A 24,146-nucleotide genomic window follows, 5' to 3' on the forward strand; every position below is an offset into this window, starting at 1 on the left:
CAGAATCTCTTCATACTGTAGCCAAATTAATTCTCCATGACTTCCCTTAAAATAAGTTCCTCTGTTCAGACATTCATGTCCCTCAGAGATCAAGACTAAACTTCTGATCTTGACTTTAAATATATCCACCCTTTGATGTTATTCTGCTGTTTTTAGAGCATTTTTAGTGAAAAATGTCAAGTCCATAAAAAGGAGCGTTGTAACAGACATTCAGTACTTGAATAAGAATTAGCAGATACTAACCTTTTCTTATATTTGCTACAGGTCTTTATTTTTAATTTATTTTTTTTAAGAAATAAAATAATGAAGTCATCACTGAAGTCTCTTTTTTATCTCATCTGAAACCCTTTCCTTTCTCTCTCTAGAGAGAATTACTAATATGAAATAGGTATGTACCCTTCCCATCCCTGCTTGTGTAGTTTTTAAATTTTCACGTAAGTTGCATTGCATTATAGAAATCATTCTGCTTTTTCACTAAGCATGCTAACATTCTTTTGGGGACTTATGTTGACACAGCTTCAGTTCATTCCTTTTTAATTGTTTTATGATATTGTGCAGTATGAATACACCACAGTTATTTATTTTTTTAATTAATTTCTCTATTGGTAGACATTTGGTCTTTTCCATTATTTGCCTTTAAAACAATGCAGTGAATATTTTTATATATGTGTGAGTCTCCTTAGTGTATAGATCCAGAAGTAGAAATGTTGGGCCCTAGGATATGAGGAATTTAAACTTCATTCAATATCACAGATTCTTTACTAAAGTGAACTCAGTGTTTGAGAGCTCCCATTCCCATACCCTTGCCAACCCTACGTATCATCACTTTTTGTCTTCAACCCCAATTCATATACTCTATTTCCAATAAACAGACTTCTTTTTCCTATCTTTTCCATTTCTCCACTCAGAATGTAACACATTGATGTAAAAACTTATCTCTCTTTACTTTTTTTTCTAAAAGTTATTTGTCTCATAGTCTTGTAGGACTCCACTAAAAAGTTCTTTTTTCCCATTCTTCAACTTGCCCAAAATCTTTTCGCCTCTTGAAATTATGTTATATATTTGTAGGTAAATGTCATTGTTACCCTCCTCTTTTGGGTTTAACAGACTCTTTCAAGTCAAGGTAGTTTTTTTATCTCTTGCTCTTTTTAAATTCCTCTAACACTCATTGCAGCTACATTGCTCTCTGTGGTCACTCAGTAAATTTTTGTTGGATGACAGTAGACGTTTATAAATCACATAGACATTTACCATTTTGAAATGTCAGTGCTTATGTTCTTGTTCAAGTAACTGACAAATGATTGATTCTGAGAATGTGAATTTCCACTATTTCAAATAAAGCATAAACAGTTTTCCTTGCCTTTCTTGTTGGAGGCCTCTGACCAATTGGTTGTGTCAATTTATAACCTTAGGAGAAGCGGATATGTGTAGGGAGGTCTTGTGCGTTTGGTTTATTTTATAAATGTGGCTGCCGATTACATTTTGGGAAGAAATACAGCATTGTTTCCACCTAATGAAATGACATTGAATAACCAGGTAGTCATAAGGGAACAATGCAGTGTCTGCCAAATTCTATTCATGTAACTTCAGTAGTGTAACGCTTTTTCCCCCTCTCAGTGTTCATCTGGCGAGTACTTTGTTATTACCTGTAGGAGCCAGATTTCTTTCCCACAAAAAAATTAGCTTAAATGAACTTTTGATATCCTCTTAACCTAGGGTTTCACTGTGTGAAATTAGAGTATTTGTTTTTTTGATCGTCCAACATTTTTATTCTTTTGTGATATAGAACCAAAAATTAGACCCTAAGTATAATAAAGTGATCCTTTGAATTAGCAACATGAATATTGCATTTTTGCTGCCAAAAATTCTCACTAGTAAAACTGCTCATTCATAGACTGCATATACTAGTCTACCTTTCCAAATGTTGATCCTAATTCTGCCCTGCCTTTTTACCTTGAGGAAGGTACTTAACTATGCATATTTATCATTTGTAAACTACTAGACTACACATTGTTTCTTATCCACACATTGTTTCTTATCCACAAACTGAATCCTTATTGCCGGCCAGGTTTATATAGTTTGATACTTGAGAAAGAGAGAGGAGAAAGGGAAGTGGGGAGAGGGGAGAGGGAGAGACTGGTGGTTCTGATAATTCAGTAGTGATTAGCCGTACTGACCATTAATATGAAGTTAATAATGCTGTCTTCCTCTGTACAAAGAACACTACATAGCACCTATCCATGTGAAAAGGATAAGTTTACTTTCTGTGTTGAACATAATGTTAAGGAGTTGCCACATGTTATAAGTACTTTGGAAATAAGGGTGCTCTATGAACCCAAATGGCCCCTCTTTTTGGTACATATGAAAAGTAATGCAGTGTTGTGAGCAAGAGCCTGGAGTGCAGCACCTGTCTGCCCCTTTCATGTTCTGGTTCCCATACTTACTAGCTTTGTGATCCTGGAGAAATCACTTAATCACGCTCTGCCTTTGTTTCCTAATCTGTAAAACAAGGGTAATAGCAGGACCTGCTTTTTAGAATTGTTGTGAGCTTTAAATGAATCAGCTATGAAAGGTATTAGGGCAGTCAGTACCTTCCCAGGCAGTAACCGGCCATTTTGGTTCAGAATCATTCATTTATTTTGTTTATTGTCAAGTAATATGGCATATTAGCAAGTATTGGTCATACCGTTGGTTGTAGAACTTTGGACAAGTCATTTGACCTCTGGACACTAATAACTTGCATGGTAAATTATAAGATTGGACCAGTGTCTTAAGGCTCCTTGGGGTTCCTTAAGACCTTGTGGTCCTAAGAGGGACCTTTGGTCCTCTTTGAACTTTAAGGGCTGAATTCCTCACATTTACCTCTTCACATTGTGTGTTTGCTTCATTACCCCTTGCAGTTATCGCCTTAGTCTGTGCATTTTTCATTTCCTACATGGATTACAACCTTGCTTTTTTAGAATTTCAAATTTGAAGAATTGTTGATTAAATCACAAAGTCATTTTTACAGAGAACAAAAAAAAATTTGGCTGCTTAGTGAATACCGCCATCTTGTGTCTACCATTTTACGAGAGAAAAATTTTAAAATGAGAAAAATTACATTGAACTAATTTTTACACTTTATCTTAGCCAAAAGGCCAAGAAGTGATTGATGTAATTTTTATATTGTTTGTTTTTGGTTGTCAGCCAAGCACAAAATATCAGGAGGCTTTGTCTAGAAGTAAATGGCAAAGGTTTATTTAAGGGTTTTGAATTTACAAATCAGAAACACTACCAGATAACACCTAGAGTGTTCCAAAGAAAAAAGAAAAATTGAGAGTTCTTATAGTAAAAAGTACATTCTTGAGAAGAATCAAGAATGCATTCTTAGCCTCTGGATTAGTCTGAGATGGTTATCTCAGAGGTTCAGTGATCTGGGTAATGGATGTCAGGGACCTGGACCCATGAAAGTTCTTCTAAGTTCGTCAGAGGGTTATCTGTAGGATTTATGTATATCTCCAGGCATTGCTCCTCTACCAAAAAGTCTAAAAAGTTTAAGTTGCTAAGCTAGTTAAAGCAAAAATTGAATTGTTTCCTCATGCCTCAGCCTACTTGATATTAGTAATTTACACCTTAACTATAGTGACTCCATTTTATTTTTTCACTCTTTCCTCGTGTTGAAACTTTTAAAAAAGAAAAAAAACACCTAGTCATTTGATGTAGTGGCCCAGTAACCTTGGTCAGACTGAGATGACAGTGTCAGTTAAAAAATAACTGACATTTGTTCATGATACCTCCTTTTCTGTTATCCCTTAGTCAAACACAGTGCAATGGAGTTGTGAAAATTAATGTGAGTCTGTATCAGGATTCTAAATAATTGTATTTCAGAATAGCTTTTGAAGTTCATATATTGATAAGCTGTGAATTGTTCTATGATGCATACTCAGCAGTTTTAGTATTGTATCTCTTGGTGCTTAGACCTTATTAGGCTCAGCTGTTTTACCTTAAAAGTGTACTATTCTGTTTATCGACAACAAAATTGTCATAGGAAGATAGAAGTTCTATATAGGATTTTTAGTGTTGTTTATTTGCCATGATGTGTTCATTTGCACCAAAAAAATATAAAATGAAACTGACTTTAAAAGCAGATGACACTGAGAAAATTTTGGCATTGATCTTTCAGATGTCTTTAAAAATAGTCATTCATCTTTATAGATATTTGCTTTTAACAGACAATGTGCGTTTCTTTAAAATGTTAAATGGCTTATTATAGCCCTTTGTTCTTTTAAAAATCTAGAGTGTAATTATTATTCAAAATTGCACTCTTCTCTTAACTCCACAGAGTTGTTCTGGAAGAAAACTCTGAAAGTCATGGTTCTTGAAGTTAAGTGTTCCTGGTTATGAGTTTGGACCAACATTTTTTTCCTTTATCTATAAAGTGAAGATAATATCTTCCTTACAATACTGACCACGTACTGGGTTCTTATTACATACTAGTTCCTTTGCTTTTTTCTTCCTTCGGCTTTTACTCCTGAACTCTCCAGGTGACGTCAGGGACTTATTCAGGCTCACAAAATTAATACATGTCAGAATTAGTTGTAACTAAGTGTTCTGACTCTTGTTGAGAACAAGAAAATAACTAACAGTAAAATCATTAACAATAGTATTTTTAATTTCTGAATTACTGTGTAGTGTTCCATTTCATTTGGCTATTTTGTTGTAATGTTTTCTTTTGTTTTAATTTTAGGCCACTGAAAGGCATGATATACTTGATCCAAGACAGTCCATTTCAGTCCAGAAATCTACAGTGGTGACAAGGACATGGGACTCCTTCTGCCGTTTTCCAGATGGTTCAATACAATTGACATCCTGGCTGACAACTGTGAAAAAGAACCTTGGATTATTTTATTTTATTTCTGTGGTATACCACAATCCCAAATCCATAGGACACATCAGGTAACCTGTCTTCTCATTTGAGAAAAACACACCCCTTTTTCTTTCAAAATCTTACATATAAAAAGCAAGGAGTCAGAGTATTTTTAAATAACGGTCTCCCTCCCCCCAGTAACCTTATTGTTTTGAGAAGGTACCAGTTAACCTTGGTATGGAATATAATTAAGGAAGACATGTTTTTTACTCAGTTGAGTCTACTTGTGACTTTGGAATTTATTTTTCTCTTTTTTTTAACTTTTCAGGTGTATTTATGGATTTCTGAAATCTATTTAGATATTTAATTGTAAAATATTCCTTCAGGAAAAGAACTCTTGAATTTTCAGATTTATATAAAGTAACCAAGTTCTTTCCCCCCACACGCCCCCCCCAAGATTTTATCATGAAATTTTCAGAAATATAGAGAAGTTGAAAGAATTTTACGTGAACAACCATATACCACTCCTAGATTCTGCCATTAACATTTTATCATACTTAATTTAACCTGTATCTGTCCATCTATATCCATTCCTCTATCTAGCCATCAATTTATCTTAATTTTTTTGATGCATTTGTAAATAAGTTGTTTTTGTTCTCACCACATAAAGAAATTTGTAGTTAATGTGAGGTGATGGATTGTGGTAATTAGTGATATATACGTGTCAAATCATCATGCTGTATACCTTAAACTTAAACACATTGTTAGATGCCAGTCATATATCTCGGTAAAACTAGGGAAAAAAGTTCTTTACATCAAGTTCTGCTCTTTCATTTCACATTTCCTAAAATGACAGCTACCTGATATGTTCCTATTTGATACCCAGGGTAAAAAGTCCCCATTGTGTTCTTAAAATCACTGAGGACATGAAATACATTGGCATCTTGTGTATTTGCTCTCCTATGGAGTCCATGTACTAGAGCATCTGGTAATGTGTTGTTTGGCGTTGAATTACGTAAGTCAGGAGAGTTTTTAATGTTTGATTTATAATGCCAAACAGTTAATAATACAGCTTCACAACTGTGTTTTATATAGAATGTTGCTCTTTTAGTTTTAAAATTATTTCCTTTCAGAATTGCAGAGTATTTAAGAAGTTTGGAATTTTGGAAATTCAGAGGAAAGCTATGATATGAAAACCCTTTTCTCACAGGGTAATACTCATAAAATCCCTTTAGAGAAAAAGATTTTTAATGTGATCTAAATATACATTTATAGCTCTCCCAACCATTACCTTCTATCTCGATATGATTCATTCCTTAATGTTTCTTAAGAACTTTCACAAGTGGTATGCGCATCAGAATCACCTAGCACCCTTATTATAGCTCTACCTCATTGTATTATGATTCTTTTTTTATTTCAACATGTCTGCTGCTAAACTGTATACTCCTTGAAAGCAGGAATTTTGTTTTTATCTGGGTATACTCAACATTATTCCTGGAACGTGGAATACTCAGTAAATATTGTACAGTACTGAAGGTTTCAGGCTAAATTAAATATTTTTTTCTTTCTTGATAAGGCTTCAAGTTCCTTGTAGAATTCTAAAATAACCTTTGCTGATGAGGATGTCTGATACTGTTACTGTAAAACATGAAACTGAAACAATGAAGGATTTGGAAGCAGAAATGAAAGATACAACCAGAGTTGAAAATCTTACCAAATCAGAGAACTATGGGAAGATTTTGGCAGAGAAGAATGAACGTTGTATTGACAACAATATTGATTTGCAGGTAAACAGGATTTTCTCTTTGACTACAAATACTGAATATTCAATATATAGTTGTACTCTTCATACAAAACTCACTTTCAGAATTTTAAAAGGGTAAGTTCACCCATTGGGACATGTTTATCAGGTGGCTTTTGAGCCATCTGGATTAGCTTGTTGAATCTAGCTCTTTGATTTGCTTGTATCATGTAATATAATTCTTTCCATTTGTATGTGGCCAATACATTTTTTACTGGCTTTCTACTTTTTCAGTCCACTCTGCACCTATCAGTATTGTGAGAGTCCAGAATTCAACCTAAGAGCTCCAAGAGGATAGGAGAATAGAGAGATGGAAACTGCGGAGGTTCTATTGGCAAAAACAGCCTGTAGAGGAAGCAGTCAGTCATGACTGAGAAAGAAGATTGGTGGGGGAAAATAAGTCACTTGAGGCTTTTGATGCTACACATGTATGATAATTTAGAACTGACCACTGAAAGGGCTTTTAATTCCAGGCACAGATTGAAATTGAGGAGTTGATCAAAGATTTAAGATAGGTAAAAATTAGTTTCAAGTAATACTTCCAGTATTCAGCTCTAAGTGTTCCAGTTATCTGTTATGTAACAAATTATCACAAAACAAAAGGCTAACATTTTTAAACAGGGAATTTGCTAAAACTCTATTGTATTTTATTTTTTTAAAATAAAGTTAGGAAAAGGGAACAAGGGCTTGACTGAGTGAATTTTCTAGTATATAAGGAGATAAAAGAAGGCCCTCATTGATATTTAACTGGCAGATGGGCCGGCCTGGACGGTCCAAAACTATTTCACTCACATATCTGGCCCTTGGTGCGAATGGGTGGAATGTAGGCTGGCTAGAACTGGGAGCACCTACTTATGGTCCCTGCAGCATGTAGGCCCCAGAGGAGTCAGACTTATTTAGGGGTCCCAGAAAGAATGTTCTAAGAGCCACGCAAAGCTGCCAGGTCTCTTTTGAACTAGGCTCAGAAGTCCCAAAATGTCACTCACATTGTTGTCTCTTGATGACACATGTCAGTAAAGCCAGGCCAGATTCAGGGGAAGGGGAATTAGACCCTGTGTCTCAGGAGGAAAGACCTGCACCACAAAAAGTTACCTCAGAATACCATCTTGAACACTTCTGTTTTAGTTTAGCCCAATGAATAAAGATTTGTACTTTAGGAGGAATTTTCTGTCATTCTTTCTATAGTCTAAAAAAAAATGCCAAAAATTATACTTTCATTTTTTTTATTATAAGTAAAGAAGGCTTTTTTAAAGGTTGGTTCATTCCTTCATTCAGTCAGAAACTTCATTTATTTCTCCATTATGTGCCAGAAATGTGTTAGAAAATGATAGCAACTCCTACAACTGGCAAGGGGCTTAGAGTCGAAATAACTTATACAGCAGAGAGTTCAGTAATGGAAATTAGGAATGGAAGTATATAAAACTAGAAGTAATTTTTTGTCCTAATGTAATGTAAAATAAAGTCAACTTTTTAAAACTTGAACAGAGAATAGAGTGTCTTGTTAAAAAGGATCTGGTTAATATAAAGTTAACCTTTTAACTTAATTTGGAGTTACCTATTATGAAATACCTTTTTATGTTTTTTCTAACATACTACTAGACATTTCACATTCCTTAGGTACCTCGAAGATGCTGTCTAAAGTTTTAATTTTAAATAGTAACTATTATTCTCACTCAAATTTGGATGTATGTACCAATTAATGTAGGTTTCCTATTAAGAATTTGGAATAAACCAATATATTTTCTAATTTCCTTTGTATCATTTTGAAAATCAGCTAGCATAAATATAACTTAAGTGTGTTGTCTTGCTTCAGCATAGTAATATTTAAAATGACTTAGAAAAATGGAAATTTTTTCCTAAAGAAACAAACATTTCATCCATTTCCAAGTCTTAATTTCCTTACCATCCCCTTTACTGTTTTAGCTAGAAAAACTCATTTTTAAATGAAGGGATGTCATAACTTCTTTAATACTGTGAAGAAATCTTATGATTTTCTATCTATTAAGGATAGCCTTTACACAAAAAAATAATTTTCATTAAACTAGACAAAGGCCAGCAGACAGCAGACATCACCTTGGATAAACGGTTCCAAGTAGAGATTATCTCATAGAGCTCCTTGATCATTTCTTTTACACATAATTCTGCTTGTGTGATGCTCTACTCTTTAAAAAATGTTAGTTGTGGTTTTTTTCCCAAAGTTTTGTTTTGGACTATAATCTTTTGTAGAAGTTTTAGGACTACTTTCTTAAGAATTTCTTAAAAATACTGTAGCGCTAATTCAAGCAGTGTGTGTGCATTTATGTCAAGAATTTAACTTGCCCACATAATTGCTGTGGAGTTGTACAGAATAATTGATAATGGTCCCAAATAATTGTGCAAAGCATTTTTGCTTAGCAGCTTTGCTACTGTCACACACTATTTCTATTGCAAATCTTGTTATATGTTGTATTTTCTATGTTCATTAAGCATTTGGAAGATTGGGGGGGGGGTGAGGTGTCTGGTTTCCAATCTAAATCCAGAAAAAATTTAATTTGTTAGACTACTACTAATCTTTAACAAAGGATAAATGGGAGGGGCAGTGTTTGCTTTGTGTTACTTAGTGTAACTTACTTTTATGGCCTCTGATTTTTCTCAGGGATAGATTTCTCAGATTAGGTAAATTACTTGTGTTGATTTTGCTGTCATTTATTTGAAATATAAAATTAGGAATCTTGTGTTCTGCTTCCTTATTAAAAGGTTCAACTTGCCCTATTTTATGTTTTTACAATTGTATTTTTTACTTGACAAATGTTTTGTCTAGTGGTATTAATCTATATGTGTGTGTATGTGTGCATATAAACACAATCCAAAACATATTTTAGAGCAGTTCAAACAACAATTTCTCTTCCCATAAACGAGTCCAAATTGCATTAGTAACCTTTGTTGCGGAGGAAATAAGAGAATTGATTTTTGTTAATTAGGCTTTATGTGCTAGAGTGCGTAACCGTTTCTGCTATACCTATATGAGTGAATTTTCCATACATAATCATTTGAAGTAGGTATTTAGTATATTTTCAGTTTCTGTAACAAGCCTTTGATAGCAAGATGAAACTTTTATATCTTGTATCCCCCAAGTGAATTCTTTTGCATTCCTTTTCAAAGGGGAAAATAAGGCAAGTAAGGGGCAAGAAAACAATGGCAATCCAATAATGTTATTAGAAAAACTCAGGATACAGGCCATACTTCTCCAACAGTGAGGTTAATGGGCATCAAATTCCTTAATTGATGAAATGTGAAGAATTTCTGTTTAAAGTGTTGAATAAAGGTCCGTCTGTGTCATGGATCGGCAAACTTTTGAGACAGAAGAGCCAATCCTGTCCCTCACAACAATTTAAAATTTATTCGAGAGCCATAAAACAGATGAAATCACCATTCTGTGAATAATATCCTTTAAAAATTTTATACATGAAACTATGATAGTTTTATATTCATTTTCAATTTTACTTTAGAGCCACATGTACGTACCCAAAGAGCCACATGTGGCTCGTGAGCCGCAGTTTGCCGACCCCTGGTCTGTATAAATCATACAATTCTTAACTATTTTCCTATTTGTCTAACAAAGATAAAAGGAATGTATGTAATGTACCTGGTACATAATTAGAGCCTAATAATGGTAGATGCTATTAATATAATATTTGTAATCATCATAATTGTTTTATTTGTTATTAGCAATAGCACAACTGTTATATATGGTTCCTCACATTGGTCCCTTTATTATTATACAACATAGATTTTTTTTCTTTAGTAATAATAAAAAGTAAAATGTATTTATTGACATAAGCTCCCCAAAATTGCAATGCAGTAGTTTTTATTCTTTGTGTTAAGTTCCCTATCTGTATACTTTACTTTTATTGTCTCATTAATATTTAATGAGTTCAACTTTTTAAAAAGACCACTCTCCCAACTCAGAAAACTTTGTCTTCTGTTAATCCAGGGGAAGTTATCAACCTAGCCTCTGTTGTTTTTGCTGCTCCTGACCTTTAGCTAGACATTTAACATTTTAATTCATTAACTTCTCCCACATTATTACTAGTAATTCTTACTGTTGCCTTGAAAAATAGTGAGAATTACTAAGCTCTTCAGTGTATTGAGAGCCTTAGTTGAAATGTGTCAACCATTACAGTTAATTTTGTTCATAATAATTACAATAAAAATTGATCCTCTTTTTGAAATAAGTTAGATTTCCTCTTAACCTTCCATCAGGCGCAACTGATCTCACAGATTCATTGCACACAAATTTTCAAATATCTAACAGCTAACTTAAACATCGTGACTCATCACTTCTGTATCTTCCCCTCTATGGTAACCTATTGCCAGTCGTGTTTGTGACTTAGTACAGTAAAGACATATTTCATAGTGGCATCTTTGTATGCAATGAATCTGTGAGATCAGTTGCGCCTCACAGATCTCACAGGAGGGTTAATTGAGTTATATGAATTGGTTATTTTGATGCTAACACAATATAACTCAAAGATTATTCTGTTCTTTCTTAGCAATACAATAAATCTCATGGTTTATGATCTCAGTACTTTTGTTTTTCTTTCCTTTGATAATAATGAAACATTAAGTAGATCTAACTTTCTTTTAGCAGAACAAAGACACAGAAAATTAGTGAAAATATTAGGCCAAAGAGACATTATGAAAGCAAAGAAACATTAGAAAACACAACCTATATGCCTTCCTTTTATATGAAATTGACTCCATAGGTTTAGGTTTTTGTTTCTTTAGTCACTAGTTGTAAAGCTCTCTGGTTTGGGGTAGCACTTAAGGTACAGATAATGTTTTCAGGATTCTTTCAGATTCATGTTCTGAAATAAATTTTAAATCTGTTTAAAGCTCCTTATTGTAAACAAAAGACCAAGATACTAAAATCACTAACCGTATTTATTTCTCTTTGCTCTCACATCTACAGGGCAGTAATTTTTTTTTAAGTCTATGTTTATTGTAATATTACACCATAACCATTCATTATTGAACCTGTTTTTCTCTAAGCTAGTAGCTATTAGCACTGTCAATATATTATCAGTTTCAAACTGAAATTTCATTAAGGATGTTTCATATTCTGTACCCATTTATTAGCTTAATTCTTGTCTTATATTTCAGTATCAAACTGTAAATTATAAATTTGCTTTGTCACTAAGCCTTCAAAATTCTAATTATCATCTTTCAGGAGAAGTGCCGGTCGATTAAACAAGCAGCTAAATTTTTACTGTGACAATGACATTCTGTTAAAAATGAAAAGCAAAACAATAGAAAAAAAATGAATGAAACCAAAAGTTGGTTCTTCAAAAAGATCAACAAAATTGACAAACCTTTAGCTAGAGGGATAAGAAAAAAATAGAGAAGACTCAAATTACTAAAGTAAGAAGAGGGGACCTTGCTATCAATTCGACAGAATAAAAAGGATTATATAAGGGTAGTATGAATAAATGTATGCCAACAAATTGAATAATCTCATTGAAATGGACAAATTCCTAGAAACACAAAACCTACCTGGACTAAATCATGAAGAAACAGATACATAATAGACCTATAACTAGTAAGGAGATTGAAGCAGTAATCAAAAATCTCCCAACAGAGAAAAGCACTGTCCTGATGGCTTCACTGGTGAATTCTACCAAACATTTAAAGAACTAATACCAGTTCTTAAACTTTTGCAAAAAAATTAAAGAGTTAGGAACACTTCCTAATTCATTAAGTGTGGCCAGCATTCCCGCAATACCAAAGGCAGACAAAGACACTACAAGAGGAAACTACAGACCAGTATCCCTTATGAACAGTGATGCAAAAATCTTCGGTAACATACTAGCAAACTGAATTCAGCAGCATATTATAAGGATTATATGCCATGACCAAGTGGGATTTATTGTTAGAATGCAGGGATGGTTCAAAATGTGAAAACTGATCAATGCAATACATATTAACAGAATGAAGGAGGAAAAACACCACCTGATCAGCTCAATTGATGCAGAAAAGCATTTCACAAAACTCAACACTCTTTTATGATAAAAACATTTATAAAACTAGAAATAGAAGGAAACTACCTCAACAGAAGAAAAGCATGTGAAAAATCCACATTGAACATCATATTCAACGGTGAAAGACTGAAAGCTTTTTCTTTTCTTTTTTTTAAGATTTTTATTGGGGAATTGGGGGATGGGAACAGCGTTGGGGAATCGGGGAAGGGGAAACAGACAAGTTGCTGTCCTTTTGTTCTTCAGTCTAGTTGTGGAGGACATTGCTTCACTGGCCCAAGTTGGCACCATCATTGTGCTCTTCCTGGGCGAGGCAGATCAGTCTCTGGCTTCTGGACGGCCGCTCACGGAGGCCGCTGGCTGCTCACGCTGGCTGCTGGCTACATACGGTAGCCCATGGCAACCCATTGCAGCAGGGGCTGCAGCCTATGCCGTCGCTGGCGACTCATGACAGCCCAGTCCCAGGTTCAGCTGTTGTTCAGCATCTTAGCTGTAGAGGGCAGGGTCACTGGCCCTCATATATGGGATCCAAACCGGGACCCTCTGGCTTCCCAAGCCAGCTGTCAACCAACGCGCCACTCAGCCGGCCCTGAAAGCATTTTCTTTAAGATCAAGGACAAGGTAAGGATACATGCTTTCACCATTTCTATTCAACACAGTACTGGAAATTCTAGCCAGAGCAATTACTTAAAAAAAATAAATAAAAGGCATCCAAATTGGAAAAGAAGAAGTCTGTTTGCCGGTGACGATCTTATATATAGAAAACCTTAAATATTACACACTGTTAGAACTAACAAATGAATTTAGTAAAATAGCAGAACACAGAGTCAACACACAAGAAACAGTTGTATTTCTATACACTGACAGTGAACAGTCTGAAAAGGAAATTACAAAAGCAATTCTATTGGGTTGTCGGAAAAGTCATGACGTATTTTTTCTATGTTTTTGTTGCAAAAATGCGACATGACTTTTCCAACAAACCAATATTTACAGTAGCACCTAAAAGAATAAAATACTTAAGCATTAAGTTAATTAAGGAAAGCCATGAAGCTACTGTAATCATTGATTAGTGAAACCAGACTCCCTGCCCTCTCTGGTCATTTTCTAAGATCACAAGGCCCCCTGTGACAGGCACAGCAAAAACATACAGCCCAGCGCAGTGACAGGCTGATCCTGGCTCCACAGACAATAGGAAGAATGCCATCTGAGCCAGTTCACTTATACCAGAGAGGGAATGGCATTTCCAAGAAAAGAGTCACTGCTGAGGTCTGAGGCAAGACTGTCATTGGGCTCCTGGTGCCATGCCTAGCCCCTGAGAGCTGACTACATATTTGGGTTCAGGTTGGCTGGGTTTTCATTTGAAAACCAGGGACATCTGTGGAGGTAATCAGCACCACCACCACCACCCTTCATGGAAGAAGAACCTGAGGAGGAAATGCCCCAGAGGAGAAATGCCCTCTGTTAATCCACCTGATGACATTTCTTCCAAAAAAGATCCTGATTTGGCAAAGAGGAGCATAAGTTAATGACCAACCATTTTGGGGTTAGATTTATAGAACTCAAAGAGTCACAGCTAAAAAGTTTTCATCTCTTTCAACTAAAAAGTTGATCTGAGCAACCCTTCCATTTTCCAGAGACCTTTGCCCATGGAAATGAATCGCTAAGGTCACTTGGAAAGCCAGTGGTACAGCCCTAGCCTACCTCCGGGTGCTTTTCCCAGAGCACCATACTGCTTCCATCACGACCTTTCCTATATTTGTTTGGGCCCAACTACCCTAAAAGCAGCATCTATGTTTCAGTGATTTTACAGTGAATGCAAACTCTTTCTGCTGAGTCTTTTAGATGCTAAAACATTTGCAAAAATGAGGGCACTCCAAGGGGCAACCCTGCCCAGAGCAGGGACTTGTGTCCCGATTTGTGAGACTTGGCTGGTGAGAGATAAGACAGGCAGGTTAATCTCAAGATAGATGGATTTTGAAAGGGTAAAATAAAATGCTAAACACTCACACGAAAACCGCCAACTGGCTCAGGAAGATCCTCGGCGTGTCTCTCAAGCTGGTGAGGGGAGACTCAGATGAATCTTGAGTAATCTTCATTCTTGCCACAAGAAGCTTGCCTCAGCCAAAAGCTACTTTGGAGGCTTATTCCAGGATGGCTAATTGAGATTTGTTAAGCATCATTAGCCGTGAGTTTCCCAGAAGTGTCAAAAGCGATTTGAAGACCATCTTGCAGCATGCCTTGAACCACCCTGCTCTCTTTGCTGAGAGGCTGTGTTATTCTACAAAAGGTGCCGGCATAGATGACTCCACCTTTGTCAGGATTGTGATCACATGAACTCAAGAGAGTCACAGCTAAGTGAGATTGATCTTGTACAAATTAAACATGTTCAGTCAGATGTATCAGAAGACCCTAGCACAGTGATTGCAAGTGGCATGGATGGAGATTACCGAAGGCTTCTTCTGGCTATTGCAGGCCAATAGGAAGGATTTTTTAAAATGACTAACCTGCATGCAATGCAGCAATATCAACTGTTCGCCTAACCAAAAGAGCTTTCTACTACACACTGTGTCAGGGTAATGAGCTTGGTTTGCACACATCGTTATTGCCTTATTTCCAATGTTATTTTTTCTATATATATAATCAATGTAAAGCCATATCCCAATGATGTAGTAATACTGCAATGTTTGTAAAGCATAATTCTCACTGCTCTTACTCTATTCAAAATACCAAATTGAATAAGAATCACAACAGTTTCTTTTAAAAAGGGAAGAAGAAAATAGGACAAATGCTTTATGACATTAGATTTGGCAATGATGTCTTGGATATGACACCAAAGGCACAGGTAGCAAAAGAAAAAATAGACAAATTGGACTTCATGAACATGTTTTTAAATGTATGCATCAAAAGCACTATCAACAGTACAAAGGCAACCCACAGAATAGGAGAAAATATTTGCAAATCATATATCTGATAAGAGATTACTAACCAGAATATATAGAGAACTCCTAAAACAACAAAAACCAACCCAATTCAAAAATGGGCAAAGGACTTGAATAGACATTTCTCCAAAGAAGAGTGGCATGCCTGGTGAATGGCCAATACTAAGTACATGAAAAGATACTCAATGTCACTAATCATTAGAGAAAAGCAAATCAGAACTACAATGAGATACTACCTCACACCCATTAAGACTACTATCAAAAAAGCAAAACAAGTGTTGGCAAGGATGTGGAGAAATTGGGAACCCTTGTATACTTTTGGTGGGAATTTAAAATGGTACATCCACCATGGAAACGGTATGGAGGTTCTTCAAAAATTTTTAAATAGAATTAACGTGATCCAGCAGTTTCACTTGTGCGTATATACCCAAAAGAATTGAAAGCAGGATCTCAAAGAGATGTTTGTACTCCCATGTTTATAGCAGCATTATTCACAATACCGTATTTGCCGGCGTATAAGACGACCCCCTAACATTTCCACTCAAAATACAGAGTTTGTTATATACTCGCCGTATAAGACTACCCCCTCTTCCGCACACCTTCCACACACCAAATAAAAGGTAAAACAATATCATTTGATTTGGCCCACTGAAGTGCAAACAAGCGTATTGTATTTCGTGTCACCACATAACCGTTTTGGCGATGTTGAGCCACCATGTCTGCTACATGTTTTTCGAGTTCTGGCCAGTGTGGGGTGCCTCTTCTTGATGCACACTTACCCCTTGGCATACTCTTTAATGCTTTCTCATTTGATTTCCAGTCCCGAACCATCTTTTCTGTTACTCCATATTGTCTTGCAGCAGCACAATTATTATTTTCCTTAGCAAAGTTTATAACTTTCAGTTTAAAATTTGCATCATACTTCTTTCTTTTGGCTGGTGCCATGATAGGGATGATAGGGGTTTGACTGGTCGACATTTTCTATGCTGTACTGTACAATGGTGCAGTATTGTGGTTGGCTGTTGGCTGTATACAAAGCCTGATTTGATTGGTCCCTGCTCCCTGTTTGCCCGCCCTGTCACTATAGCAGTCTGGTCCACCCTTGCATCAGCATCTCCCTGGGACCTCACTAGTGCGCAAGTGTGAGCTCTTCAACATTCTAACAGGCACCATGATAGCGCAAAATCGCGAATCTTCAATGCATATGTAAAGAAATATACGGTAACCCGAATTTACCACACTCGCAAAATCGCATAACAGCCGAGCATACACCCAGCAGCGCTGCTGATGCCTGAACGGTATGTGGAATGAAGTGGGCGGGCATCGGGAGGCCACTATGGCACGGGGCAAGCACTATGGGCAGTCTATCTGAAGTGTACCTGGCGTATAAGACGACCCCCCACTTGGAGGCATATTTTTCAGGGCCAAAAAATCGTCTTATACGCCGGCAAATACGGCAGCTAAAACATGGAAACAACCCAAATGCATCCGTCGGCAGATGAATGGATATTCCATTGTACTGAACATTGTTATTCAGTAACATTCATCCCTGAATATGGAATATTATTCAGCCTTTAAAAAGGAGGAAATTCTGCACTGTGCTGCAACATGGGTGAACCTTGAGATCATTGTGTTAAGTGAAATAAGCCAGTCACGAGAAGACAAATACTATATGATTCCTCTTAAAGCAGGTACTTACAATAGTCAAAATCATAGAGAAAATGGAATGGTGGTAGTCAGGGGTTGGGAGGAGAGAATGGGAAGTATGTTTACTGGGTTTCAGTTTTACAGGATGAAAAGAATTATGGATAGTGGTGATGGTTGCACAACATTATAGATGTATTAAGTATTTTTGAACTGTACACTTGAAAATAATTAAGCTGTTAAATATGGTATGTATATTTTTCCATGATAAAAAAAATTGGGAAAAATGAAAGGCGTGCTTTAAGTAATAAAATCCATTTTTAAAATAATTTTATTCCTATTGAAAACCAAACCTGGCTGCCAAATTGATAGCAAAAATATAAACAAAGGCTATTTACTTTAATAAACAAAACTTGTTTTCTCTGTTGTGTGTGCATGTGTGATGGCAAGTTTTCTGGTACACATTATGTTATTTCAAGTTCTTTGCTGTTTGAAATGAAATAATGTGACTATGATTGAATAATATCACTTCAACACTTCATAGTTTAATGTAGTAGTGTATTAGTTTTCTGTCACTGCATAGCATATTACCACAAACTGAGAGGCATAAAACAATACTCAACTATCAACTCAGTTGTAGATATCAGATCTCTAGATTAGAAGTCAGGTTGGGCTCAGGTGAGTTCTCTGTTTAGGGTTTTACAAGGCTGAAATAAAAGGTGTTGGCCAGGCAGGGTGCTTATCTGAAGACTCTGGGGAAGAATTTGCTTCTGGGCTCCTTCCAGTGGTTGGCAACGCTCAGTTTCTTGCAGTTGTAAATCTGAGGTTCATGTTTCCTGGATGACTGTTGGCCAAGGGCCTCCCTCTGCTCCACGAGGCTGCCTGCAGTCCTTTTCACACAGCCCCTCCATCTTCAAAGCCAGCAGTGGTGCCTCAGGGCCTTCTCATCCTTTGCCCTTTTGCTCCCAACTGAATACCATCAGCTTTTAAAGGGCTCACTTGATTGGGTCAGGCCCAGCTGAATCATCTCTGTATCTTAAAATCAATTAACTTCACACTTTAATTACATTTTGAAATCCCTTCCCCATCCTCACTTAGATTAGTGTTTGATTAAATAACCAGGGGATGGGAATGCTGGGAGGCAATCTTTAGTTCCATCTACCACAAGTATTGGGTTGTCGGAAAAGTCATGACGCATTTTTGCAATGAAAAACAGAAAAAAATATGTCATGCTTTTCCAACAACCCAATAATTGGTATTTGATCCACAAGAAGGTTTTTTTATAGGTATGATGTAGAGTGCACTGGGCTAAGATTCTGAAGGTCTTGGGTTCTGTTTGACTATTTAGTAACTCTGAGCCTGGTTTACAAGGTTCTTGAGACCAGGAACTTTGTCTTATTCATCTTTATAGCTCCAGTGTCTGGTGTATAGCTGGAACTCAGAAGAATATGTTAATTAAATGAAGTCACATTGAGATCATTTTACCTCTCTGTCTTTTTTTTTAATCTTTCTTCATTTTCACCAAAGGCTCCTTATAAATTAAAACTGAGCCCCTTAATGCATGTGTTAGTCTGAAAATTCTAAACCATCACTATAGGAACAATGTACAACATTCCCATTTTATAGATTTTTTTAAAGTTAAAATATCATAGCTAGTAAACAAATAGGACATTGGTCTTCTGACATGCTAGGTATCTAACCTCTAATAACCTATTTATCATGGTGCTTTAGTTTTTACAAAGCCCTTTTTTTATTCTACCCTCTCGTTGAACCTTTTCAAGAATCTTGAGAATTCGTACAAATAGTACGAACTTTTATACAGATACCAGTAAACTGAAACAACTTGACCAGGGTCACCTACTAATAAGCAGCAAAGCCAGAAATTTAAATTCAACGCTCTGCATATGCATACAGACAGCTTTTACTTGTCAGTTAATCATCTATTTTAAAATTTTGAATGGGAACTTTTGTACTCCTGATATTTAGAATTTTAAGGGATTAAAACTTACTTATTTGGACAAAATAAGTAAGTCCAAAATTCTTTACCTTTCTGCTGCCTTAGAACTTATTTAGTTGTGTGCATTTTGCTAATATTATTCATCTATTGATTTTCTCCCACTGTTTTCCCAGTCCTTACTCTGTATAGCATAACTTCTTCTAATTCTGTTTTGACATATGAGTTACAATTAGAAATCCTCATGAACAAATTGAAGAAGGGCATAAATAGAAACAGAAGACACTACCAACATGCAGAAGCTCTTAGGCAGCATTGTCCTGTATGTTTGTGTGCACGTACGAGCCGTTTTCTTCTGTGTAAGAAACGGAAAATCATTTTCCTTTGTTTTTTTCTACTTTCCTTTTGTTCTCATTACTGCTGATTGGTAGTGTGGGTGATCCGGGGTCAAAATCCCAAGAATACAATATTTCTTATCTCAGGAACCATGGGCTCAAAATGGGGACAGGACACACAGGTGCCATGGGTTTCCATTTCTGTGGGTTCTACAAGGAAAGCTTTTTTGGATGTTAGACCGAAATGATAGCTTTTATTTGTTTTTTGTATGTGAAGCATACTAATCTAGATTTTGAGGACTACTTATCTGTTTTATGTTTGGTACCAAACTGGCTCTTTGGCTTTAATGAGCATAAATGATAGGTACCTGGATCTTGTACTGTGTGCAGTCGGGGTTAGAGAGGTAGATTGGAAGGAGATGGGAGGAAGGAAAGCATGTTTAGAACCCATCTGGCTGTGGGTTACAGAGACTTTGACTGATTTCCCAAACCAGAGCCTGGTATCACACACCAGAGCTCGTTGCTCCAGCGTGTTCCCCGTCATGTGATTAATGATTTGGCAATCATGCTGAATATTCATATTGGAGCTCTGCCCTCTTTTCTTCATTTCTGCTCCATTACCTTAGCCTGGACCAGGCAAACAGGATTCTGTGACTAATAAGCCTGTTGTGTACTTCAAACAGCGCTGAAGAGGCTCAGTAGATAGGTGGTGGTTGTACTCTGACTCACTACGCATTTGCAACATTCACTTTAGTAAGTTTAGAACTTTGCAGAGCACAGCTACTTAAAATTCCTCAGGTTTTTTGTGGGGGTTTTTCCCCCTAGCCTTGCCTAAAGTGTAATGTATTATAAAATACTGAAGAAGTATGTTTTATTTTGCTGCTACCTGAGAAGTTACCTTGTAAGTTCCATTTAGCTCAGTTAACAAAGAAATTGTGGCCATTTGCTTACTTTATGAAAATACCAATCCACAGAAGGATTTTAGAGAATCCTGAGAGTGTGCTTCTGGGAGGAATCAATACTTTTTTACTTGAAACCAACTTTGATGTCCTCATTTTCTGTTCTTTGTGCAGTTAGTTTCTCTGTGGTTTAGGATTATGAATTAAGAAGAAAACTTTCTGTTTCAGTATGAAATTTAATACAAATCTTTCTTGTGTATTCAGCGGCCATTGCAGTCATTTGGACAGACAGGAAAAAGGTCTAAGGTATAGTAAATATTTTGTGCTGGCATGCCAAGGGCCTTCCTTCATGCTTGATGAATTCTTGTTTTCATATAGCGCTGCATTCAGTTTAGTTTTGTCATGTTTTGTTTGGGGCAGAAAGCTTATTTTGTTTTATTTGGGGTTTTTGTCTTGCCTAGTCGCTTTTGTGCATTGCTTTTATATCTTTAATGGTTCTATATCTATAGAGAAAACGGCTTTCTCACCATTCTTTGGGTTTTGGAATTAGAATTGTTCCCATTCTTGCTGTTGCTGTAATTTTCAAAACTACAACTGTTTGTTTTCCCCCTTAAAGGGTTTTAGTGGTAATTAATGATATATTTAACTTTCACACTTCATCTACCTCTATACGTGGCAGAAACTCTAAAGACTTAAGAAACTCTAGGGGGCTTTTGGATATACCCTAGATTTTTGAAATGTAGTGTTAATTTTAAATACTTCTCTTTAGTCAAGCTCAAAGTTAAAGCTAGTTCGGAGCCTTGCAGTGTGTGAAGAATCTCCACCACCCCCTACAACAGAGATATCACAGGAGAACCAGGTAAAATAACCAAAAACAAAAAACAAAACAAAGAGTTATTATTTAAAACCATGGTGGAATAACCTGCTCTTGGAGAATATTTTTTCATAAGTTTAAATAAAAGTTGTATTTGCATGTGTGTGTGTGTTACGTATGTTTTTACTAAGTGACATTGATTTGATAATACTTGCATCCAAGATACACATGAAAAGTGGGGGGAACCTTGTTATTTCAGTCTAAGATTTAGTATAATGATTTCTCTCTGGAAAAACTTACAGATTGTATGATTAACCAGGAATATGGCTTTAAGGGAGTTATAAGTTATTATGGGAATGTTATAAACTACTAAAATAATAACTTCCACTTAATGTAATGAAATTTGCCCTTCTGATTTTGGCTTTTAGAAATTTGTCAAATACCGCTTTTCACAAAAAAAGAGACTACCCAAGATTTCTGCTTTATACATTATTTTACTTAACCTGAGTGCATGGTGAAGCCAATTTTCATATTAGCTTGTCTCTAATAGTTGTCTAATACTTCTAATTCCTCTGCTATTTTTGCTTGTAAAATATAGAACTACTGAAGTTCAAGCAAACAGTTCGGTTTACCTTGTATATTCTTTTTAATGCTATTGCTACTTTTCTGTTAATCTAAGCTGTGGATTTATCTTTGCCTTATGTTTGGCCATTTTATACATAAATAGTTTTGGATGCTCTACGAATGTTTATCATTGATAACTTTGGTTGTTAGTGTCTTGTTCTACTTAAGAGTTTGAACAACTTAAAATCCCCCTATATCCTAACAATTCATTTCCAAAGAATTGAGGCAACTTTGTGGTTATTTAAGAAGCTATGACTAAAAATAGAACAATGGGGGGAAAAAAGGCCATGACAAGCTGGGTGGTTTTTTTTTTATTAATAAATGGCAATTGTACATTTGTTGATAAAAACAAAGACTGCTATACTTTGCCTTGATTTAGAAAATGATGCCCTCAAAAAGCCTACCAGCAGATAGCGAAGATAGTCATTATGTTCTAAATAGAACATACTTAAAATATGTTCTGATTTTTAAAAACATTGTACCTCTTTGTTTCCAAAATGCTAGAAAAGGAAGGTTTTTAAAAGGTTTTTTAATCTTATTGTCAGTAAAAAAAAATACTTGAAAATCAGTTTCCTTTGAAATGTGTTCAGATGTCAGGCACACAGCGTTCAAAATTTATTTGTTATTTTTATTTAAAATTTAATTATATCAGTAGAATATAGCTATATGTATTCTATAAAATTGATTTTATTTTAATAACAGACTTTCTTGCAAAAAGCAGAAATACAGTCAAAATACTTGACTAAGAGCTGTTGCCTGAGAACGTTTTCAAATGTTAACCTTTGGCTAACATTTGGTTAGCCAAAATTATGGTTGTTGATAAGGCTGAAGCGTTATGATGCACTCTGAGAAAAATCCAATAAAATTGGTTTTGAAATAGCAATTTTAAAAAGTTACTTTGTAGACGTCAGAGTAAAGAATAGCCTCTTCAAGGTGGAGTGGTGGGCAGTGTAATGTTTTTTGAAAATTTATTTCTTCATTCTGTTGTCCAAAATGTTACAACATCTTATCCTCATGGAATAATTAGTCAAAGGAGACTGAGGAAATGAGATGGGTCAGGTGTGCATAAGACTGCTAATGCAGAAAAAGTGCATTCTTTTTGAGAAAAACTGTAATGTGATTTTTGGTTTTATTCAGTACATTTTACCTATCTGAAAAGTATAGGGGGGAAATTCTTTATAGTGCTACATAAATTTAGCTAGTGAAAATTTATATGAGAAAAAATATCAGGAGTATGTGTTGTAAATTAATGTATATATTATTGATCACAGATGATAATTTTTGCATTTATAGTTAAAAAAGCTGAGTTATATAGCATATGAGTAGCGAATAAGGCACTTATGCCAGAATTCAGTTATTCTTTCCAATTTCTCTTGGATCCAATAATTTTTTCTTTGGGGTTAATAACCTCTTATTACCTTCACTGAACAAAAGATACTCCTTTTAGTAGAAAGTCTTTTTCCAAGTCTTGAATTAACTATATTTCACCTGAATGGGAATTGGAAAATAAATTATTTCTAATGAAATGTGCTAGTATCTAATCCTTGAAGGTAGAGATACTTACTTTCCAACTAATAATACTTGCTTCAGAATGTGATTTTTGAGGAATTAATCTGGAATAAAATTTATTATTCAAAAGGTTGAGAAGCAATTTAAAAAGAGGTATCACTTGTGTCTGATGAGAGCTTATGAGAGGGAAATGACCTCAAGAGCAGATGTCACTGACAGAGCAGAGAGTAAAAGGAATTAGAACTTCCTACGGAGATGCTGCTATCATTTTAATTATTTAGTCAGAAGAGTTTGTGTATAAGGACTTCAGTATTTAAAATATGTCTTGTTTTTTTGCCACTGAAAACAAGGCCTCAGTACATTAAGTCTACTTGATTTTTAAATACAGTTCATTTTGATGAAATAGTTTAATATCTGTAATTAAAATGTACAGCTGTAGGAGACTTTAGAATGAAATCCAGTAGTCATTCGAAACACCTTTTAGTGACGGTCTATATGTGAAATTTTTTCTTCCAACCTGGATTTCATAGATTATTGTTGAGCAACAGGAATAGAAGCTGTAAGTCAGGAAAACTTTCAATATTCTACTTTTGAAACATAGTTCTGGGATTCATTTTTAAATATCTATTTTATAATTGTAAAAAATAGGTAGATTAAAAAATGGGTCATAATACAACATAGATGGATTTTGAGAGTATGCTAAGTGAAGTAAACCAGACGGAAAAGGACAAGAACCATGTGATTTCACTCATGTGGGGTCTAAAACA

General features: G+C 35.5%; 1 protein-coding gene across 1 annotated transcript in view; it reads left to right on the forward strand.

Moving 5' to 3' along the window:
- The window catches only part of R3HDM1 (R3H domain containing 1), a 183,044-nt gene that overhangs the window by 64,811 nt on the left and 94,087 nt on the right, over positions 1-24,146 (forward strand). Inside the window, exons 2-5 of the mRNA XM_019661343.1 lie at positions 4,727-4,935; positions 6,423-6,633; positions 20,697-20,738; positions 21,202-21,291. Of these exons, the coding sequence (XP_019516888.1) occupies positions 6,463-6,633; positions 20,697-20,738; positions 21,202-21,291 (303 nt within the window). The 5' untranslated portion in view covers positions 4,727-4,935; positions 6,423-6,462. The remainder of the gene's footprint in view (positions 1-4,726; positions 4,936-6,422; positions 6,634-20,696; positions 20,739-21,201; positions 21,292-24,146) is intronic.

The sequence above is a fragment of the Hipposideros armiger genome, unplaced genomic scaffold (assembly GCF_001890085.2).
Source record: "Hipposideros armiger isolate ML-2016 unplaced genomic scaffold, ASM189008v1 scaffold_345, whole genome shotgun sequence".
In the NCBI taxonomy this organism is placed as follows: domain Eukaryota; kingdom Metazoa; phylum Chordata; class Mammalia; order Chiroptera; family Hipposideridae; genus Hipposideros; species Hipposideros armiger.